General features: G+C 38.5%; 3 protein-coding genes across 3 annotated transcripts; all 3 read left to right on the top strand.

The window, feature by feature from the left end:
* The first annotated feature begins 13757 nt into the window (after positions 1-13757).
* Positions 13758-15224, top strand: LOC135156948 (uncharacterized). Its single transcript, XM_064110967.1, has one exon. It carries the CDS (start codon positions 13758-13760, stop codon positions 15222-15224), a length of 1467 nt encoding a protein of 488 aa, XP_063967037.1.
* A 516-nt stretch (positions 15225-15740) lies between these two features.
* On the top strand, positions 15741-17207 carry LOC135156947 (uncharacterized). Its single transcript, XM_064110966.1, has one exon. It carries the CDS (start codon positions 15741-15743, stop codon positions 17205-17207), a length of 1467 nt encoding a protein of 488 aa, XP_063967036.1.
* Positions 17208-17464: 257 nt separating this feature from the next.
* LOC129279021 (protein PFC0760c-like) lies at positions 17465-21139 on the top strand. Its single transcript, XM_064110965.1, has one exon. It carries the CDS (start codon positions 17465-17467, stop codon positions 21137-21139), a length of 3675 nt encoding a protein of 1224 aa, XP_063967035.1.
* The last annotated feature ends 3436 nt before the right edge of the window (positions 21140-24575 follow it).

Genomic DNA, 24575 nt, shown 5'->3' with positions numbered 1-24575 from the left:
ACCTAAACGGCAATACAACAATATCAGTTATAAATTCTACATAAAACTAAACATATGTGCAGATCATTTCAAAACAGAAACAAATATTTAAAAAAAAATATCCTAGCCTATGTCATGAAGTGTTGGATGTGATCATTCAAATTTTATAACATAGAAATATGCTATCACCTTTGACTATCTTATCAAAAGAAAAAAATATATAATATTCACCGGTCTTTACAGCTAGTGATTCGTCATTTTGTGCAGACTTCTGCTTAAAATCAATACTCGACGTCCATGATTTAGAAATGGACGAATTTCAGTCATGATAATAGGTATTTACATATACATGAATATAGGCCTATGTGCAGTCGTTCAACTGAAAAACAAAAAAATTTATATTAAATGTATACTTATGAAACACATAAGGATACCTGTAACAAAGAGAGAAGACTAATGTGGCTCAATGCTCTAGAGTGATGCAAACATTGTTGGCATATATACAGTTGTTCATTGATATTCAATAAAATGGCCTAATAACGTCAGGCAAACAGCCATTATTGAAGGGATTTTGCTCTCAAATGAAAACTTTATGTCTACCTAAATATATGTACAATTGAATTACAGATACAAAATTACAATCACATAACCCTGTGACTTTCAACGATCACGTGATACATAAGAACATAACTGTACATCAGATTAGTGAACATAATGTACATGAGCAGATACCTGCATTCAAGTACAAAAATATTCTTTAGAATTCATACTGAATAGGGAGTAGCGACGTAAAATGATTCCTAATGACTTTCCTAAACAGAAAAGCCCATTTCATTACTTATGAAAGACAGAGAACAGTAACATCATTATGTACAACTCTTTCAAACATTATCAAAGCGTGGACCAAGTAATAAATATTCATGAAATATCATATTTCTTATACACAACAATGTGAACCACAACCTAATACAATATTATATAAACAGAATGGTAATTCAATACAAATGAAAATTCAACATTTCAAAATATGTACAGGTTCGAACATAATCTACAATTCAACAAATATGAATTCAAAATACATATTCTCATAACAATTGAGGTGTATTTTTCTAAATGATTTCACAGTTTATAATTATATGAGGTCTGAAAATCAGCAATATAATATGCACTGAAAATCAGCAATATAATATGCATACATTATGAATGGATAAAAAGCAACAGTCCTTTCTTGAACTCAATTCAACGGAGCGCTTATAAGAATCAGGCACAATGGTGCTAGGAAGTTTAGTGAACCCCGCCACAAAATACACTCATTAATGCTGTTGAATACAACAACACTATAGTTCGGCGAGCCCAGAGAAACAAACTTTATTGAGTGGAACATTTTGTCACCTGACTTCACAATTAAATAGCTAAAACACGGCAAAACTTGAATACTTTTATTATGTTCATTTTCTAGTGGAGTTCACTAACTTTTTAGCACCACGTACTGCATGAGGGTGCTATGCAATGTTATATTCAAAATACAGTTAACCACTGGATTACAGATTGAGTTTAACTGTCTTCTAACTTGTCTAATGATTATATATGACGCTAACGCAAAAAGATGCGATAATTGTAGCAAAAAAAACTGATGTCAGATTTTAGATAACAAATTTGATTTCTCTTGAAAATATTTACAATATTATACAAGCATAAATTACATATCTTCATCAAGACTATAGCATATTATTATCAAATAATGTACTTAATTTTTTTGCAAAAGAATATGAACAAAGAAACTGATACAAGGCTTATGAGTAAACTAAAAGCTTGTGTAACATTTTGTCTCGCGTTGGTTTAAATACATCTTATTGTTGAAAGTGAAAAGAACGATCGAGTAACTAAAACATGTATAAGGTTGCACTGAATAGGAACACGAGAAGGAAAATGGTTATAATAAAACTGAATCACTGACCTCCTGAATATGATTTTCTCTTTTTTAGCACTTGATTTCACTAAGTATTCTTTCTATCTATTTATGCAAATTTTGATTTAATGCGATTTATAATTTCATTTACACTCAGAACTCCCTCCTTGATCGGTTATAACGAATATCTTTGTGTTATCTTTCTGTGTAAGTTATGTATTGAGTGCTTAAAAAAAAAATTATCTACTCTTTGTATAATATCTTTGTACAGTACATGTATGTTCTTATATTTTGTACACATGTATATTTCAGCCACTGGCTGCCAATCATGTATTGCTAATAAATCATTATTATTCTATTCTATATCCCCAAAATCAGTGAAAACACATTAGAAGAGAAGAATGAACGTAAATGAGAAAGATGAAGTTGGGGTCGCACGGGCCTAATCACAACTGGCAGGCAAAAGATATTCATTCGAGCCAACCCATTGCTCAATTTTTAAATTTGATATTGCTGATTGACAAAAATGAATGAATATGACTGACAATCGTGTGTTCGAATCGTAACCATGGCGTATTTTCCTTCAGCAAGAAATTTATCCACACTGTGCTGCACTCGACCCAGGTGAGGTGAATGGGTACCCGGCAGGAGTAATTCCTTGCATGCACTGAGCGCCGGTGATGGTAGCTCGAGCTAAAGCCGGGGTAATAATAGCAGCGCTTTGTATCCTCTGGCAAAAAGCGCTTTATAAATCCAACTATTATTATTATTATTATTATCTAACACTGATTCTAGGGAGGGTACCTACGAACTTACTTTTTCAAAATTCGAAATATATTTCACCACTATGGAACTATATTTTTACTGGCGGAAGAATTAGGGTCATTTTACTCTCTCAAGTGATGAATTTGGTTCCGTCAGGTGTAGTCTTCGTAAATGCTGATTTATTTTTAAAATGAGCTGGTCGAGGTACCCTTTTCTGGTCAGATATGGAATGTCAGACATTTATCCTATCCACTGGTAGTAAACATTCAGCCCTCGAATTTTTTCCTTATTTTTTTAATGAATTCTTGTTAAGTGCCACTTTAACACACGAGTCTATGTGAAATGAATTAGGCCTGTGAGCCTTTGGGATAATAGGGATAAGAGACGATGATAAGGCAGGGGCGGATCCACGAAGCCCTCGATGGGGGGGGGGGGGGAGGGGGGAGATTTGAAATTACCAGAGCAGATTTTACTTTGGTGGCGTATATAGGCCTACCTGGTACAACGTCATTTTCCTTGGACTCTTTCAAAAATAAACTAAATTTCAATTAATACTTCGAGCCACTCCACACGTAGCGTGCTCTTCTGGTTAGCATGATGTTCCAATCCTGGTATTTTGCTGACTCGACGATACAGATACAAGACAATTATACTGATACGCAATTATAAGGTATCGTGCCTTGTATCATAGAGTCACAAAGAATTAGTAAAACATAAAAATAATAAAACATAAATATGAATAAACAATGGAACGATATAGTAACAATAGTAATGAAGGACATTTTTATAGCGCCTTTTCTTCGGAAGGTACAAAGCGCATTATATGTATTTACAATAAAAAAAAAACAGACATAAACATACAAATGCGAATGAAAATTAAAGAATATTGAAAGACCAATGCAGCATTGAATTAATTGAATATACAAAACTAATGAAGAAGCTACTTGGAATGCTTGGGGGAGGATAGTCGAGTAATTTGCTTAAGTACTGAGTTGATTTAGGCCCTGATTTAAAAACTTGAATCCAATGAAAAAAAAAATTTGAGCATTTAATATGCAGCTTGGAATGTTATCAGAAGGCCTGAAAATCACACGCAAACATGCTAGTACATGAAAATGTGCTATCGTCCGACAGTGTCCGGATCTAAGCCTTTGGTATCATGGTATACTCAACTCATCACAAATAAAGGCAAAACCAAAAATAGCCTCCTGCCAACTGGAGTCCGAAGTAATACTGTACAATATATGCTACTTCGGACGTTATAATAAAAAAAAATGTTATTTCCTTGTTCGAATTCTCTTATTTCGAACACAGTTGATAATCATAAGATATCATACAAACATAAGAGAGCAATTGCTCGAGATTATAATACATTAAATTTACACCGACTGTAGGTGTAAGGCCTTGTAGGTGTTTTCAAGTAGGTGTAAGGCCTTGTAGATGTTTTAAAGTTCTATTAGGCTTTTCGGATATTTATACTCTTCATGAAAACAAATGATATGTTTCAAAGTATTGTACTTCATTTACTCATAAGATTTCATGTCGATACTTGATACAAACAAACTTCACTTTAAACAGCCTTACTCTTTTAAACGCAATCAAATTCTAGTATTATTATCAAATTGAAAGGAAGAAACAGCTAACTTCGCAAAAAATATACATGAGAAGAACTCTAGTAAAAATGTGCTTCAATGAAATTATTCATTTCAATTTTAGGACAAGAACAAAATATTCGTTGCTAAAATTGCTTGTTACTCTGCTCGCCGAGTAATTGGTGACAACCAGCATTTGTACAATTACCAAGTTTTCATAGATTAATATAATTTATTCAAGGTAGCACATGAAATTTGAGCTTATGTAATGTATTTCCATCAAGAAGAAATTTCTTCGCAGAGGGACCTGCATAGGCACATTATTGCATGAATTATTGTCATCACATTCCGCATTCAATAGTATATGCACCCCGACACACACACACACCCACGCACACAGCCTCACCCGCCCCCATCTCCCCCTATCTTCTGTTCATACGTCTCTGTCTTTAGGTGTACTTATCTACGAGTCCTCCTGCATCTATATCTATGAGGATCTTATTTAATTCATTGATATGAGGGTCCTCGGTAATGTAAGTTTCCATTTCTTCAGAAGATTTACATACTGCTGTACTAGATTGGTATGTTCCATCCTGATCTTCTCTGCCATGATGTAATCAATATTTAGAGCGACGTGTAGATCTCCCCTCAAAATCAGGGGTTGAATTAGCTTTGCTAGTTTCACGATATACATATCTTCCACGTTACTAACACTAGAAGGGCTGAAATATACAAGAAAAAAAAAACGTCTAAAAAATTTGAGCAAATATTTTTTCAATCAGATCCTCCAACTTAAGAAAGACCGACACTTCTTCTCAAACTAATCTACTTGAGTCGTGCTACGAATAGAAGTGAATTTGTACGTTCAGGGGAAGCATGGCCTACGCATTTTTTCCAGTCATGTGAGGGATTATCAAATGAAAAATCCAACAAGCATAACAATGAAAATTTCATCAAAATCAAATTAAAGAAATCATGATATAAGTTTCGCTTTATTTTGCACTCCGTATGCACATCCTGGTCGGTATGCAAATGAGAAGGCTGATGACATTACCCATGCACTCACTATTTCTTTTGTATGTTATAATATGAAATTTGAAATATTCTATTTTCTCCTTATTGTCCTATGGAACAAAATTTTATTCATCCTTAAACATGTGGTTTTATCAGTGGAGGTTACTTTGAAGAAAAAAAAGTCGTTTCTCATTCGTTCTGTATTGTCGATCCTCATCATGACTGAAGGGGGCTATACTAGCACTTAAATAGGACAATTAATGTGTTCTGAAACGGGACTGACGGACCGATCCGAAAACATGATACTTCATGAACCGTCTCCGGAAGGCGGTGGTTTACAAAAGAAATAATGCAGACATTTAAATCTCAATTTGAGCCCAAGAAATATATTATTTACCTGCTCTTGTACATTCCGATCTTCGACAAGTGCATATTCCTAGATAGTTCCAGATTCTTTATGTACATCTTGTTTTGCAATGGCTACAAATAAAGAACAAAATGATGTTTCAAGTTAATATTTTTTTAGACTTAATGTAAATTCTCTGAGGATGGCTTGAAAAGAGCATAGGCCTAATAATAAAAATTGTAGTCTATAACTACATCAGGAGGTGAATTATTAACTCCCCAAATACTATTCATGTATGATCGTTGCTTCAGGGTACTAGAGATAATCAATTAGATTTTCGAATGGGTACTCATTTAATGCATCACCATCGCCATCATCATCACCATCATCATCATCACCACCATCATCATCATCATCATCATTATCATCATCACCATCATCATCATCATCACCATCATCATCATCATCATTATCATCATCATTATCATCATCATTATCATCATCAATATCATCATCACCATCATCATCATCATCATCATTATCATCATTATCATCATCATCATCATCATCACCATCATCATCATCATCATTATCATCATTATCATTATCATCATCATTATCATCATCATTATCATCATCAATATCATCATCACCATCATCATCATCATCATCATTATCATCATTATCATCATCATCATCATCATCATCATCACCATCATCATCATCACCACCCCCACCACTACCATCATCATCAAGGTTAGCGTCAGCACCATTGCCGTGAATCCATTAAAGCTTGTTAGTTTGGGTAAATCTTGAAAATTATATGAATGTGAATGTCCCAAAGTGGTTAAGGTGTTATGGATACAAAATAAAGATGTGAGTTATTGGATAACTTTTTAATATAATATAATACAAGGCCGGAAATCTCTCCCCGAAGGTAATGGGGACCAGGGGCTGCAAAATTTGACTAGCCTAAAAAAAAAAAGGTTATCACCACAAATATATACCGTATACCGATTTCAAAGTTCGTTTTGATGGGTAGCCCGATCACAATCAAATATCTTTATATTTTTGTATTGTTAACCCCTTCTCAAACATGGAATATAAGCTGAAAATTTCAGGACATAATCTTTGTCTGTAGCCTTCCAATCTTCAATAACTTCATGATTGTGTAAAACAAGGGCTCAGAGAGCCTTTCGGACTAACAAAATCGCATTACATGGATGTCAAATATGACTCTGAACGGCTGAAAAAAAAAAGCCCGATTTGAATTCTTAGCGATTAAAAATACCCCTTCAATCACCAACACAACTTTCTAGCATTGGAATGTTAGGAGACACTCGACTATCATTCACATTACTGAACAAAGCTTTAGAAATGCATTAATATTGTGTATATTATCAATACATCTCAGAGCATTTGTTTAGCGTTTCCTGAACTTTATTATCCCACTTCACGTGTGAAAAATGGTTTTATACAAAAAGGAGAATGAGGGATTTCTATGAGAAAAGGGAGGCTAATAACAGAGCGTCGTGGTCTAGTGGTTCTGACTCTCGTCTTTCAATCACAGGGTCATGGGTTCGAATCCCAGCCAAGGAATGTATTCCTTGAGTAAGAAATTTTCCAACATTGTGCTGCACTCAACCCAGGTGAGTTAAACGGGTACCCGGCAGGAATAATTTCTTGAAAGCATTGAGCGCTCGAAGGCAGCTCGAGCTAAAGCCCGGATAACAGATTATTTATATAGATTGTGCTATATTATTAGTGTCATTAATATTATTATTATCGTATTAGTTTCTGTGTTAGGGAACCCACGATTTTTATTTCCTCCCAAAATCAAGCTTTATAGTTTGGATAAACGTAGATGATTTGTCTTTACTCCAGTTGCAAATCTTACAGGCTTACCTTCCTTTATAAGTTCTACAAGGAGCTGTTTTTTCTTATCTTTGAATGCATCTATGAGTTTCTGAGCACCCCTTCCATTATTCAAGACAAACTTATCAAGAATAATTTTGTATCTCCTCTGCGAATCCATAGTCTGTATCGACATATGCTCTGCAGAAGTTGCTGTGGCATCATCAAAGCCAAGATCTACAGCAAAGTCACTGACTGGATAAATCCTGCAATCAATTCTCTTCGAAATATCGAGCAAAATGGCAGTACATGTCCCGCCATCATTTCCTGAAAGGAACTGGTCAAATAAAATTATATGATATTTTAAAGTTTACAAAGTTAAACTGCATGATATATAAAATATTTAAGAACATGAACGTATTACGACCAAGTTAGTTTCGTATGTGTCTTTGACGTACTTCATTGAAAAAATTTGCAAGGTGGTTTTGACAATTTCAGAAGGGCATCTACTGCCCCGCCCACCGCGTTCGGTAGTCTTTAGTTTCTTGCAACTACTATGCAGACACTTTCTAAACGTAGATGTTTTATTATCAAAAGACCTTCAAGACAAACTAGTCTTATCGCTGATGTGGTTTACGTAGAAACAGTGGATAGGAGAAGAGAAGAAATGGATAGGCGAGAAAGTGGAGATTTGAGAGTAGAGTATTCTTTCTTGAAAGTAGTCCTGAAAAGGACTGTAAACCAAGAAAGATTGATGAGTTGAGAACAGCTTGAGTAGTAGAGCTAGTGAGGAGATGCTGGCTTGAGTCGGCGAGTAGAGATGATGAGTAGTAGAGAGACTCGACGTTTCGGGCAGGTTGACTGTTCGTCTTCAGTCTAGTCTTAGCAGAAAATTGGTGAATAAAATCAGCAGTTTCATCGATGACTCTGGACAAACGACATTATTTTCAATGTTTCGTCAGCTCCGAATCTCGAGACGACCTACTGTCCCAGTTCACCAATTTTCGACAAAGACCTCTCAGCTGTTCATTGTGATTTGACGGGTTTTTTTCAATAGATTTACTATGTTCTAGAATCCGACCCCGTTGCAAATGAAAAAAAAAAAATTACGGAGGGGGGGGGGTGGTTACCTCAGATGATATTGGATATAATTAACCATTAAAATGAATATTTTAGCTTTGCTAGTGATTCCACTTGAAGCATTGGTTGTATTTCTTTCTCTTTACCAAAACTAATGATATTTGAATGATTATTTTAGGGACCAAAATCAGTGGAATGCAAAATTTGTCCAGTTCATATATAACAAAGTAAATTTTACCGTTGGTCCGAATTACGAAATTCACTGGTCGCTCCTTCAGAAGTAGGCTGAATACCAGATGATATGGGTCTGGCGAAAGCTTGCTCTTGAGTTGTCTCGCCTACCGCTGATTCTGGTGGAAGTGATATTAGGGCAATTCTATCAAATATGTACGTCCGACCCCCTAATATGTGAGACCTTCATGAAACTGTCTGTCTCTGATTTCTTGTTCTTTTGACAGTTTGTAATGTTCTCAAAGGACCATGACTTGGTCAGTTTATAAAATGGAGCAAGACTTGAGAAAAATGGGGGGTCGGACGAACGAAAATGTTGATCATGTTATGTCATTGCCCATTATATTCGTAATAATGATACAAATTATAATTGAATTGTAATTGCAACAGTAATTAAAATCACAATGAAAGTAATATTAGAAATAAGAATATCATAACAAAGATCATAATTATGAAAAATTTTATGAATAAAATTAAGATAACACTAATAATCAGTTATCAAACTGCCTTGAATGGACATACATCTTAAAACAAACAGACAGTCACTCATTAATTGTTCAATCATTGGAGTTAGATATTGCCTTTAAACATAATCTTGGAGTAATTTAATTCTTCAGGTAGATTGTTTTCAGAAAAATCATTCTCTATTACTCACTTTCTAGAATCCTTTGAGATTTATAATAATAATAATAATAATAATAATAATAATAATAATAATAATAATAATAATCCACAAATAGTCAAGTGCATATCAGCAGGCATGAAACAATGGAGCACTACTCTTTCGCTTACGATAGGCACCCGTTCGATGACAGTGGAGGGGGTCCGAATCAAGAGAGGAATATTTCAAGGAGATTCCTTATCTCCTCTTTTATTCTGCTTAGCTCTCAATCCAGTATGCTCTCTCTTACACGCTACGAGTTATGGCTACAGATACAAAGGGCAAGATGTATCTACGACAATAAACCATCTGATATATATGGATGATATCAAACTCTTTGCAAAAAATGACGATGAACTTCACAAGATGATAGCAGTAGTTAAACATTTCAGCGATGACATCAAGATGTCGTTTGGTATAGACAAGTGTGCCAAAGTTACACTTGTACGAGGAAGGAGGGTAAATACAGGCGACATGTTTGTGCAAGATGAGGAAACATCAATCAAGGAACTGACTAATGATTCGACATATAAATACCTAGGCATAGCTGAGAATGATGTCATCAGCCATAACACAATGAAGGAGAAGGCAACATCAGAATACAAAAGAAGACTCAGGCTGATCCTCAAATCCGAACTGAATGCCAAAAATAAGATTGAAGCGATCAACACTCTAGCCATTCCTGTGCTTAGATACAGTTTTGGTATTGTTAACTGGAGACTAGCTGATATATGTGGCCTAGATGTTATGACCAGAAAGCAATTAACGATGCACAGATTACATCACCCAAAGGCCGCAATCGAAAGGTTGTACCTTCCCCGTGATCTTGGAGGAAGAGGTCTACAACAAATTGAGATGGTCTGGAATATGGAAGCAACGAACCTCGCCAACTACCTATCCAATCCACCTGATATACTGACGAGTATATCCCTCGATTATGATAAATGTCAAGCAATATACTCCATTAACAAGCAAGCATCTATCTTATTGGCACAACATCGACTGACACTACCCTACGGTGAAAAAGAGAAGGCAAGACTTAAATGCTCCTTTCACAAGAAACTTCAAGAGCAACTTAAATCCAAGCGACTTCATGGCCACCATGAAAAACAGACGCATCGGGAGTTTTTAGACCAGAAAGACACACATCAATGGCTTAAGTCGGCGGGACTAAGAGGTGAAACTGAAGGGTTCGTCTATGCTATTCAGGACCAGGTGGTGAGGACCCGTGCCTACGAAAAATCTATCCTCAGAACAGACACAGACGACACTTGCAGGATGTGTGGAAAAGAGACCGAAACAATCATGCATTTGGTATCAGCATGTTCGACTCTTGCTGGAACTGAGTACATCACAAGACATGACAATATTGCCAAACTTATCCATTGGCAACTACTGAAGGATCGCGGTAAAATGACTTGTGATCACGCTTGGGAACATCAGCCACAAACGATCACCACGATCAATAACAGCACCATATATTGGAACTGTGGCATACTAACGGATAGAACCATCAACTGCAACAAGCCGGACATCATCGTCAGAGACAACAACGTAGTAAATATCATTGAGGTCTCTGTTCCCCATGATATCAACATTGCTGTAAAGGAAAGAGACAAACGGCTCAAGTATCAAGACCTAAGGATTGAGATCGAGAGGATGTGGAACGTGAAAGCAGAGGTCACACCAGTCATCATTGGTCACTCAGGAATGGTGAAGAAGGGAATGGAAGCCTGCATAACCAAGATCTCTCCTCACCTTCGGATGTACGACATTCAGAAGGCAGCTATCTTGGGTACAACCAGATTGATAAGAAAGACTCTCGGACATTAGTAGTGTAAAGTTCCTAGTTGCACTTGAAATTACTTGGTGCTTTTTGTTAGAGCAAAGTTATTCAAGAAAAAATACGGACTTGATCCTGTTTAGAGGAATGATAATAATAATAATAATAATAATCTATCCATGGCTTGGATAGACTACAGGAAGGCATTTGACAGCGTACCACATAGTTGGATCATCAAAGTTCTAGAGATGTATCACATCAATCCACAAATAGTCAAGTGCATATCAGCAGGCATGAAACAATGGAGCACTACTCTTTCGCTTACGATAGGCACCCGTTCGATGATAGTGGAGGGGGTCCGAATCAAGAGAGGAATATTTCAAGGAGATTCCTTATCTCCTCTTTTATTCTGCTTAGCTCTCAATCCAGTATGCTCTCTCTTACACGCTACGAGTTATGGCTACAGATACAAAGGGCAAGATGTATCTACGACAATAAACCATCTGATATATATGGATGATATCAAACTCTTTGCAAAAAATGACGATGAACTTCACAAGATGATAGCAGTAGTTAAACATTTCAGCGATGACATCAAGATGTCGTTTGGTATAGACAAGTGTGCCAAAGTTACACTTGTACGAGGAAGGAGGGTAAATACAGGCGACATGTTTGTGCAAGATGAGGAAACATCAATCAAGGAACTGACTAATGATTCGACATATAAATACCTAGGCATAGCTGAGAATGATGTCATTAGCCATAACACAATGAAGGAGAAGGCAACATCAGAATACAAAAGAAGACTCAGGCTGATCCTCAAATCCGAACTGAATGCCAAAAATAAGATTGAAGCGATCAACACTCTAGCCATTCCTGTGCTTAGATACAGTTTTGGTATTGTTAACTGGAGACTAGCTGATATATGTGGCCTAGATGTTATGACCAGAAAGCAATTAACGATGCACAGATTACATCACCCAAAGGCCGCAATCGAAAGGTTGTACCTTCCCCGTGATCTTGGAGGAAGAGGTCTACAACAAATTGAGATGGTCTGGAATATGGAAGCAACGAACCTCGCCAACTACCTATCCAATCCACCTGATATACTGACGAGTATATCCCTCGATTATGATAAATGTCAAGCAATATACTCCATTAACAAGCAAGCATCTATCTTATTGGCACAACATCGACTGACACTACCCTACGGTGAAAAAGAGAAGGCAAGACTTAAATGCTCCTTTCACAAGAAACTTCAAGAGCAACTTAAATCCAAGCGACTTCATGGCCACCATGAAAAACAGACGCATCGGGAGTTTTTAGACCAGAAAGACACACATCAATGGCTTAAGTCGGCGGGACTAAGAGGTGAAACTGAAGGGTTCGTCTATGCTATTCAGGACCAGGTGGTGAGGACCCGTGCCTACGAAAAATCTATCCTCAGAACAGACACAGACGACACTTGCAGGATGTGTGGAAAAGAGACCGAAACAATCATGCATTTGGTATCAGCATGTTCGACTCTTGCTGGAACTGAGTACATCACAAGACATGACAATATTGCCAAACTTATCCATTGGCAACTACTGAAGGATCGCGGTAAAATGACTTGTGATCACGCTTGGGAACATCAGCCACAAACGATCACCACGATCAATAACAGCACCATATATTGGAACTGTGGCATACTAACGGATAGAACCATCAACTGCAACAAGCCGGACATCATCGTCAGAGACAACAACGTAGTAAATATCATTGAGGTCTCTGTTCCCCATGATATCAACATTGCTGTAAAGGAAAGAGACAAACGGCTCAAGTATCAAGACCTAAGGATTGAGATCGAGAGGATGTGGAACGTGAAAGCAGAGGTCACACCAGTCATCATTGGTCACTCAGGAATGGTGAAGAAGGGAATGGAAGCCTGCATAACCAAGATCTCTCCTCACTTTCGGATGTACGACATTCAGAAGGCAGCTATCTTGGGTACAACCAGATTGATAAGAAAGACTCTCGGACATTAGTAGTGTAAAGTTCCTAGTTGCACTTGAAATTACTTGGTGCTTTTTGTTAGAGCAAAGTTATTCAAGAAAAAATACGGACTTGATCCTGTTTAGAGGAATGATAATAATAATAATAATAATAATAATAATCTATCCATGGCTTGGATAGACTACAGGAAGGCATTTGACAGCGTACCACATAGTTGGATCATCAAAGTTCTAGAGATGTATCACATCAATCCACAAATAGTCAAGTGCATATCAGCAGGCATGAAACAATGGAGCACTACTCTTTCGCTTACGATAGGCACCCGTTCGATGATAGTGGAGGGGGTCCGAATCAAGAGAGGAATATTTCAAGGAGATTCCTTATCTCCTCTTTTATTCTGCTTAGCTCTCAATCCAGTATGCTCTCTCTTACACGCTACGAGTTATGGCTACAGATACAAAGGGCAAGATGTATCTACGACAATAAACCATCTGATATATATGGATGATATCAAACTCTTTGCAAAAAATGACAATGAACTTCACAAGATGATAGCAGTAGTTAAACATTTCAGCGATGACATCAAGATGTCGTTTGGTATAGACAAGTGTGCCAAAGTTACACTTGTACGAGGAAGGAGGGTAAATACAGGCGACATGTTTGTGCAAGATGAGGAAACATCAATCAAGGAACTGACTAATGATTCGACATATAAATACCTAGGCATAGCTGAGAATGATGTCATTAGCCATAACACAATGAAGGAGAAGGCAACATCAGAATACAAAAGAAGACTCAGGCTGATCCTCAAATCCGAACTGAATGCCAAAAATAAGATTGAAGCGATCAACACTCTAGCCATTCCTGTGCTTAGATACAGTTTTGGTATTGTTAACTGGAGACTAGCTGATATATGTGGCCTAGATGTTATGACCAGAAAGCAATTAACGATGCACAGATTACATCACCCAAAGGCCGCAATCGAAAGGTTGTACCTTCCCCGTGATCTTGGAGGAAGAGGTCTACAACAAATTGAGATGGTCTGGAATATGGAAGCAACGAACCTCGCCAACTACCTATCCAATCCACCTGATATACTGACGAGTATATCCCTCGATTATGATAAATGTCAAGCAATATACTCCATTAACAAGCAAGCATCTATCTTATTGGCACAACATCGACTGACACTACCCTACGGTGAAAAAGAGAAGGCAAGACTTAAATGCTCCTTTCACAAGAAACTTCAAGAGCAACTTAAATCCAAGCGACTTCATGGCCACCATGAAAAACAGACGCATCGGGAGTTCGTAGACCAGAAAGACACACATCAATGGCTTAAGTCGGCGGGACTAAGAGGTGAAACTGAAGGGTTCGTCTATGCTATTCAGGACCAGGTGGTGAGGACCCGTGCCTACGAAAAATCTATCCTCAGAACAGACACAGACGACACTTGCAGGATGTGTGGAAAAGAGACCGAAACAATCATGCATTTGGTATCAGCATGTTCGACTCTTGCTGGAACTGAGTACATCACAAGACATGACAATATTGCCAAACTTATCCATTGGCAACTACTGAAGGATCGCGGTAAAATGACTTGTGATCACGCTTGGGAACATCAGCCACAAACGATCAACACGATCAATAACAGCACCATATATTGGAACTGTGGCATACTAACGGATAGAACCATCAACTGCAACAAGCCGGACATCATCGTCAGAGACAACAACGTAGTAAATATCATTGAGGTCTCTGTTCCCCATGATATCAACATTGCTGTAAAGGAAAGAGACAAACGGCTCAAGTATCAAGACCTAAGGATTGAGATCGAGAGAATGTGGAACGTGAAAGCAGAGGTCACACCAGTCATCATTGGTCACTCAGGAATGGTGAAGAAGGGAATGGAAGCCTGCATAACCAAGATCTCTCCTCACCTTCGGATGTACGACATTCAGAAGGCAGCTATCTTGGGTACAACCAGATTGATAAGAAAGACTCTCGGACATTAGTAGTGTAAAGTTCCTAGTTGCACTTGAAATTACTTGGTGCTTTTTGTTAGAGCAAAGTTATTCAAGAAAAAATACGGACTTGATCCTGTTTAGAGGAATGATAATAATAATAATAATAATAATAATAATCTATCCATGGCTTGGATAGACTACAGGAAGGCATTTGACAGCGTACCACATAGTTGGATCATCAAAGTTCTAGAGATGTATCACATCAATCCACAAATAGTCAAGTGCATATCAGCAGGCATGAAACAATGGAGCACTACTCTTTCGCTTACGATAGGCACCCGTTCGATGATAGTGGAGGGGGTCCGAATCAAGAGAGGAATATTTCAAGGAGATTCCTTATCTCCTCTTTTATTCTGCTTAGCTCTCAATCCAGTATGCTCTCTCTTACACGCTACGAGTTATGGCTACAGATACAAAGGGCAAGATGTATCTACGACAATAAACCATCTGATATATATGGATGATATCAAACTCTTTGCAAAAAATGACAATGAACTTCACAAGATGATAGCAGTAGTTAAACATTTCAGCGATGACATCAAGATGTCGTTTGGTATAGACAAGTGTGCCAAAGTTACACTTGTACGAGGAAGGAGGGTAAATACAGGCGACATGTTTGTGCAAGATGAGGAAACATCAATCAAGGAACTGACTAATGATTCGACATATAAATACCTAGGCATAGCTGAGAATGATGTCATTAGCCATAACACAATGAAGGAGAAGGCAACATCAGAATACAAAAGAAGACTCAGGCTGATCCTCAAATCCGAACTGAATGCCAAAAATAAGATTGAAGCGATCAACACTCTAGCCATTCCTGTGCTTAGATACAGTTTTGGTATTGTTAACTGGAGACTAGCTGATATATGTGGCCTAGATGTTATGACCAGAAAGCAATTAACGATGCACAGATTACATCACCCAAAGGCCGCAATCGAAAGGTTGTACCTTCCCCGTGATCTTGGAGGAAGAGGTCTACAACAAATTGAGATGGTCTGGAATATGGAAGCAACGAACCTCGCCAACTACCTATCCAATCCACCTGATATACTGACGAGTATATCCCTCGATTATGATAAATGTCAAGCAATATACTCCATTAACAAGCAAGCATCTATCTTATTGGCACAACATCGACTGACACTACCCTACGGTGAAAAAGAGAAGGCAAGACTTAAATGCTCCTTTCACAAGAAACTTCAAGAGCAACTTAAATCCAAGCGACTTCATGGCCACCATGAAAAACAGACGCATCGGGAGTTCGTAGACCAGAAAGACACACATCAATGGCTTAAGTCGGCGGGACTAAGAGGTGAAACTGAAGGGTTCGTCTATGCTATTCAGGACCAGGTGGTGAGGACCCGTGCCTACGAAAAATCTATCCTCAGAACAGACACAGACGACACTTGCAGGATGTGTGGAAAAGAGACCGAAACAATCATGCATTTGGTATCAGCATGTTCGACTCTTGCTGGAACTGAGTACATCACAAGACATGACAATATTGCCAAACTTATCCATTGGCAACTACTGAAGGATCGCGGTAAAATGACTTGTGATCACGCTTGGGAACATCAGCCACAAACGATCAACACGATCAATAACAGCACCATATATTGGAACTGTGGCATACTAACGGATAGAACCATCAACTGCAACAAGCCGGACATCATCGTCAGAGACAACAACGTAGTAAATATCATTGAGGTCTCTGTTCCCCATGATATCAACATTGCTGTAAAGGAAAGAGACAAACGGCTCAAGTATCAAGACCTAAGGATTGAGATCGAGAGAATGTGGAACGTGAAAGCAGAGGTCACACCAGTCATCATTGGTCACTCAGGAATGGTGAAGAAGGGAATGGAAGCCTGCATAACCAAGATCTCTCCTCACCTTCGGATGTACGACATTCAGAAGGCAGCTATCTTGGGTACAACCAGATTGATAAGAAAGACTCTCGGACATTAGTAGTGTAAAGTTCCTAGTTGCACTTGAAATTACTTGGTGCTTTTTGTTAGAGCAAAGTTATTCAAGAAAAAAATACGGAATTGATCCTGTTTAGAGGAATAATAATAATAATAATAATTATTATTATTATTATTATTATTATTATTATTATAAAAATAATAAGGAAGGAGAATAATAATAATAATAATAATATAATAATAATAATAATAAGGAAGGAGAATCTACAGGTGAGTCCACCAATCGACTAAAAGATAAATATGGAATCACGAAAGAAGAGTCCCAGTGACAATTATAAAGAAGTAACTATGAATGATCACATTTGTAGGACTCGGAAATCAAAATCAATACCTCATTGGAAAGAAACCGGGCGTGAAATACTAGGAATGGAATCTGTTTCAAACCGTATTTCGCAAGATGAGCCCAAATGCAGAACCACTAGATCTAGAACTGATAAAGAGACAAAGAAAAGGTGGTCGAGAGTAGAAAAAGAAGAACTTATTTTCTGCTTTTATGTAGCAACTAAATTAAACACCACTAAGACGAGAAACTATAGACGGTCAATGAGGAATTTATGGCTTCTGAATAACGAAGACCCAAATGTCAGTGAACAAGCACTCGCGGATATGAAACATAGTATCTTCCGTTCGAAATATTTCACGGACTCACAATTACATCATATCAAATTGCGAGCTAAAATATATCTTACTGAGCAAGGGAACCAAGTGAATATTTCGAACCGGAAAGTAGGTGGTGCAAGTGATGATGATAATGATAATGATGATGACAACGTAGACCTTACTGAAGCTGTCAACGATGATAATGGTGTTGCTGATGACAATAATGCAAGGAATAAAGATATCAACGATGGCCACGATGATGGTGTTGACAATGATGCCGGTAATGACGAAACCAAAGATGATCATGGGGATGGTGATGACAAAAATGCCGGCCCTGACGACGCCAACGATGTTTATATTGATGCGGATTACAAGAACGCCGGTGATGATGTTGCCTACGATGACCATAGAGAGGCTGATGACAATAATGCCAATGTTAATGAAACAAAAGTTGGAAAGTCGAAGATTCTACATACTCAATCGCTACACAGCAAAGTGAAGAGAAAAAGAGAAAGGAAATTATGGTCAAATAAAGAGAAGGAAAATCTTATGACTTGCTTCTACTTTGCGACTGATGTATCTCATAAAACTAGACATTACAGGAAGAGAATGAGAGAAACGTGGCTTGAAAATAATGGTGATCCATCCGTTGGAGAGCAAGCTCTGGCAGACATGAAACAAAGTATCCTTCGTACTCAATATTTCAGCGAGATTGAATTAGAGAGAATAAAACAAAAGGCACACATACTTTGTAGAGAAGTCGATAATGCCGGTAATGACGAAACCAGCGATGATCATGGGGATGGTGATGACAAAAATGCCGGCCCTGACGATGCAAACGATGGCCATAGATATGCTGATGACAAGAATGCCGGCGATGGCGATGCCAACGGCGACCATGATAATGAAGATGACAACGAAAACCATGATGGTGATGACAATAATGTCGGTGTTGATGATTTCAACAATGGCAATGATGATGCTGACAACAATGATACCGGTGATGACGATACCAATGATGATCTCGGTGATGGTGACAACAACAATACCGGTGATGGCGATACCAACGATGACCATGATGATGCTGACAACAATATTACCAGTGATGACGATACCAACGATGTTCTCGGCGATGCTGAAGTCAATAATATTGGTAAAGACGATGCCAACGACGACCGTGCTGAAGCTAATAACGATGAAGCAGATAATGACAATGTTGCTATAATCGATAACCATGGCGATGTTGTGAAAAATCATAAAGCTGATGACGACGATGATGCCGATACTGATGGTGAGAATTTGTATCATAAAGGCAAGAACGAAGGAGGCCAACCAAATAAAGACGGGAGAGTAGAAACGTGTGACAAGAGATTATCAAGACATCCACCCAAGGCCAATGATACGACATGGCTAGCCAATTATAATGAAAATTCGAAGATCACAGATACACAATCGCTACACAGCAAAGTGAGGAGGAAAAGAGAAAAGAAATTATGGTCAAATAAAGAGAAGGAAAATCTTATGACTTGCTTCTACTTTGCGACTGATGTATCTCATAAAACTAGACATTACAGGCAGAGAATGAGAGAAACGTGGCTTAAAAATAATGGTGATCCATCCGTTGGAGAGCAAGCTCTGGCAGACATGAAACAAAGTATCCTTCGTACTCAATATTTCAGCGAGATTGAATTAGAGAGAATAAAACAAAAGGCACATATACTTTGTAGAAAAATCGATAATGCCGGTAATGACGAAACCAGCGACGATCATGGGGATGGTGATGACAAAAATGCCGGTGCTGACAATGCCAACGATGGCCATAGATATGCTGATGACAAGAATGCCGTCTATGGCGATGCCAACGGCGACCATGGTAATGAAGATGACAACGAAAACCATGATGGTGATGACAATAATGTCGGTGTTGATAATTTCAACGATGGCCATGATGATGCTGACAACAATGATACCGGTGATGACGATACCAATGATGATCTCGGTGATGCTGAAGTCAATAATGCTGGCAAGCCTAATGATGATGCCAACGACGACCATGCTGAAGCTAATAACGATGAAGCAGATAATGACAATGTTGCTATAAACGATAACCATGGCGATGTTGTGAACAATGACACAGCTGATGATGACTATGATGCCGATATTGATGGTGAGAATGTGTATCATAAAGGCAGGAACGAAGGAGGCCAACCAAATAAAGACGGGAGAGTAGAAACGTGTGACAAGAGATTATCAAGACATCCACCCAAGGCCAATGATACGACATGGCCAGCCAATTATAATGAAAATTCGAAGATCACTGATACACAATCACTACACAGCAAAGTGAGGAGGAAAAGAGAAAAGAAATTATGGTCAAATAAAGAGAAGGAAAATCTTATGACTTGCTTCTACTTTGCGACTGATGTATCTCATAAAACTAGACATTACAGGAAGAGAATGAAAGAAACGTGGCTTAAAAATAATGGTGATCCATCCGTTGGAGAGCAAGCTCTGGCAGAAATGAAACAAAGTATTCTTCGTACTCAATATTTCAGCGAGATTGAATTAGAGAGAATAAAGCAAGAGGCACACATACTTTGTAGAGAAGTCAATAATGCCGGTAATGACGATACCATCGATGACCATGGGGATGCTAAGGACAGTGATCATGACAATGCCGGCACTGGTGATACCAATAATGGCCCTGATGATAATGCCGATGTTGTTGATGCCAACGATGGCCATGGTGATAGTGATGACAAAAAAGCCGATGATGATGACATCGAGGACCATAATGATGCTGATGACAAAAATACCGGTGATGATGATGCCTACGAGATCTATGGCCATTCTGACTACAATAGTGCCAATGGTGACGAAGCCAAAGTAGGAACATCGATGATTCTAGACACACAATCACTACACAACAAAGTGAGAAGAAAAGGAGAAAAGAAATTATGGTCAAATAAAGAGAAGGAAAATCTTATGACTTGCTTCTACTTTGCGACTGATGTATCTCATAAAACTAGATATTACAGGAAGAGAATGAGAGAAACGTGGCTTGTAAATAATGGTGACCCATCCGTTGGAGAAGAAGGTCTAGTGGACATGAAACAAAGTATCATTAGTACTCAATACTTCAGCGACATTGAATTAGAGAGAATAAAGGAAAATGCCCAAAGTCTTTGTAGAGAACGAAAGCGTAATGCAACAAAGAATCAAGATGACAGGGGAAAACGAATAACAGATAAAGTAGACAAATTGCACGACACCAACAATGATAGAGAGAGATCGGGAAAAGGAAAAACTCGGTAATCACCAACACTGAGAAGGTGAGAAATTCTATCCATGATGAAGGAAGTACAGTTTCTGGAAATACAGTGAATATATTTCTTGACGAGGGGATTATATTCAACAATCAACAGGATGTTCGGACGCAGAGTGATAGGGGCTTACGAGATGGAGAACACAACCAAAGAATATCACAAGAACAACGTATGAATCGTCTTGATATGGACAGTGCTCAGAAGAAAAAAAAGAAAGATGACTACATCGCTCAATTTGGGGCGTGTTCCTTGTCTCTTCTACAAAAACTAGATGAAATCGAAACGGTAGACACACAGATTGAGGCCGAATACCAAAGAGGTGCACATTTCTTTCAGTACTGTGACACATCTGACAACAAGCCCGCTGGTGGAGAGGGAAAGGGATCAACGATGAACAGAAGAAAAAACAGCTCCTATAAGACTGGATTCTCTTCACATGTAGACATACACCAGCACTTGCAACAACCTAAAGTGAAATATCGTACTCTTCGGGTTACAGCAATAGAAAAGGCTAAGAAAAGACAAGAAATTACTGATACTGAACATGGGGACGATGTTGCCCATTTTCTATGCGGCGGAGAGCCTCACATTCAACAAGATAACGAATGTGAAAGGAACGTATCGGGTAATATCATATCATCTGTACCCGAGAGAGATGCGATTGTATCACAAGACTCGACAAATGAAGACAGAGATTCCGATCAACGGCTGTTATCAGCACTGAGGAGCAACTTTGAATATGTGAAGGGAATATCAATATCAGATAGACCACAAATTCCCAAGATCGACACAAGGTGCTGTACTACTAGGAGCGTGATCGACAAAGTAGATAAAATGCTTGAAAAGGTGCAATCTAGTCCTTCCAGTTTGTTGGAGATAAACTGTCTTATCTGGGCAGGAGCAAAAACTGTAACAGAACATATGGGACTCAAGCTTCATTCATCAAACCACTCTACCAATCATAAGAAGAAGGCTCCTGAATGGAAGAAAAGGCTACAAACTAAGATAGCAGAACTATATAAAGACGTGGCTCAACTCGGAGAAGTAGATAAGGGAAACATCAAATCCAATCGGATGAAGAGCAATACCAAAAGACTTCAGAAGAAATATCGCATTGACGATAAGACCCGTACTAGGACAACTGTTATAGAAACGCTCAAAATGAAGATAAATGCTCTCAAACACCGTGTTAAGAGATACACAAAGAGTAACAATTTCAAACGGCAGAATAAACTCTTCCATGGAAACAGAAAGAAATTATTTCGTGAGCTGGATTCAAAGATGACTGAGACGAAAGATGTTCCATCGGCAGATGATATGAAGAACTACTGGAAAGAACTTTGGGATAATGATATCACTCACGAAGAAACTCCCTGGATTCAGTCGGAAGCAGACAAATGGTCCAATGTGCCAGCGCAGCAGCTAGTAGACCTGACCTTACCTGAACTACACAATATCATAAGGAACACTCAGAACTGGAAAAGCCCTGGACCAGATGGTGTACAAAACTTCTGGATAAAGAGGTTTGGTAGCACCCATACCAATCTACTGAAAATCATCAATGACATTATCAAAGGGAACAGGACTATTGAGAAATGGCTGCCAATTGGAAGGACATATCTACTGTACAAAGGCAAAGACCCAAAACAACCTAAGAACTATCGTCCAATCACTTGCCTTAATACTATGTATAAGCTGCTGACATCAACGCTTGCCATGCACATCGAACGACACATCGATGATCATGACATAATGGAGGTCACTCAGAAAGGTTGTCGGAAAGGAAAGAAGGGTTGTAAAGATCACCTAATGACAAACAAAGCAATAATCGGTAATGCTCGCCAAAGACAGACCAATCTATCCATGGCTTGGATAGACTACAGGAAGGCATTTGACAGCGTACCACATAGTTGGATCATCAAAGTTCTAGAGATGTATCACATCAATCCACAAATAGTCAAGTGCATATCAGCAGGTATGAAACAATGGAGCACTACTCTTTCGCTTACAATAGGCACCCGTTCGATGACAGTGGAGGGGGTCCGAATCAAGAGAGGAATATTTCAAGGAGATTCCTTATCTCCTCTTTTATTCTGCTTAGCTCTCAATCCAGTATGCTATCTCTTACACGCTACGAGTTATGGCTACAGATACAAAGGGCAAGATGTATCTACGACAATAAACCATCTGATATATATGGATGATATCAAACTCTTTGCAAAAAATGACGATGAACTTCACAAGATGATAGCAGTAGTTAAACATTTCAGCGATGACATCAAGATGTCGTTTGGTATAGACAAGTGTGCCAAAGTTACACTTGTACGAGGACGGAGGGTAAATACAGGCGACATGTTTGTGCAAGATGAGGAAACATCAATCAAGGAACTGACTAATGATTCGACATATAAATATCTAGGCATAGCTGAGAACGATGTCATTAGCCATAACACAATGAAGGAGAAGGCAACATCAGAATACAAAAGAAGACTCAGGCTGATCCTCAAATCCGAACTGAATGCCAAAAATAAGATTGAAGCGATCAACACTCTAGCCATTCCTGTGCTTAGATACAGTTTTGGTATTGTTAACTGGAGACTAGCTGATATATGTGGCCTAGATGTTATGACCAGAAAGCAATTAACGATGCACAGATTACATCACCCAAAGGCCGCAATCGAAAGGTTGTACCTTCCCCGTGATCTTGGAGGAAGAGGTCTACAACAAATTGAGATGGTCTGGAATATGGAAGCAACGAACCTCGCCAACTACCTATCCAATCCACCTGATATACTGACGAGTATATCCCTCGATTATGATAAATGTCAAGCAATATACTCCATTAACAAGCAAGCATCTATCTTATTGGCACAACATCGACTGACACTACCCTACGGTGAAAAAGAGAAGGCAAGACTTAAATGCTCCTTTCACAAGAAACTTCAAGAGCAACTTAAATCCAAGCGACTTCATGGCCACCATGAAAAACAGACGCATCGGGAGTTTGTAGACCAGAAAGACACACATCAATGGCTTAAGTCGGCGGGACTAAGAGGTGAAACTGAAGGGTTCGTCTATGCTATTCAGGACCAGGTGGTGAGGACCCGTGCCTACGAAAAATCTATCCTCAGAACAGACACAGACGACACTTGCAGGATGTGTGGAAAAGAGACCGAAACAATCATGCATTTGGTATCAGCATGTTCGACTCTTGCTGGAACTGAGTACATCACAAGACATGACAATATTGCCAAACTTATCCAATTGCAACTACTGAAGGATCGCGGTGAAATGACTTGTGATCACGCTTGGGAACATCAGCCACAAACGATCACCACGATCAATAACAGCACCATATATTGGAACTGTGGCATACTAACGGATAGAACCATCAACTGCAACAAGCCGGACATCATCGTCAGAGA

Source organism: Lytechinus pictus, chromosome 16 (genome assembly GCF_037042905.1).
Source record: "Lytechinus pictus isolate F3 Inbred chromosome 16, Lp3.0, whole genome shotgun sequence".
Classification (NCBI taxonomy): Eukaryota; Metazoa; Echinodermata; class Echinoidea; order Temnopleuroida; family Toxopneustidae; genus Lytechinus; species Lytechinus pictus.
The sequence above is the reverse complement of the archived record's forward strand: the minus strand, read 5'-3'. Positions and strand labels throughout refer to the sequence as shown.

Coding starts and splice junctions, on each gene's coding strand:
- LOC135156948 (XM_064110967.1), top strand. CDS start 13,758: ATGATAGCAGTAGTTAAACATTTCAGCGATGACATCAAGATGTCGTTT.
- LOC135156947 (XM_064110966.1), top strand. CDS start 15,741: ATGATAGCAGTAGTTAAACATTTCAGCGATGACATCAAGATGTCGTTT.
- LOC129279021 (XM_064110965.1), top strand. CDS start 17,465: ATGGAATCACGAAAGAAGAGTCCCAGTGACAATTATAAAGAAGTAACT.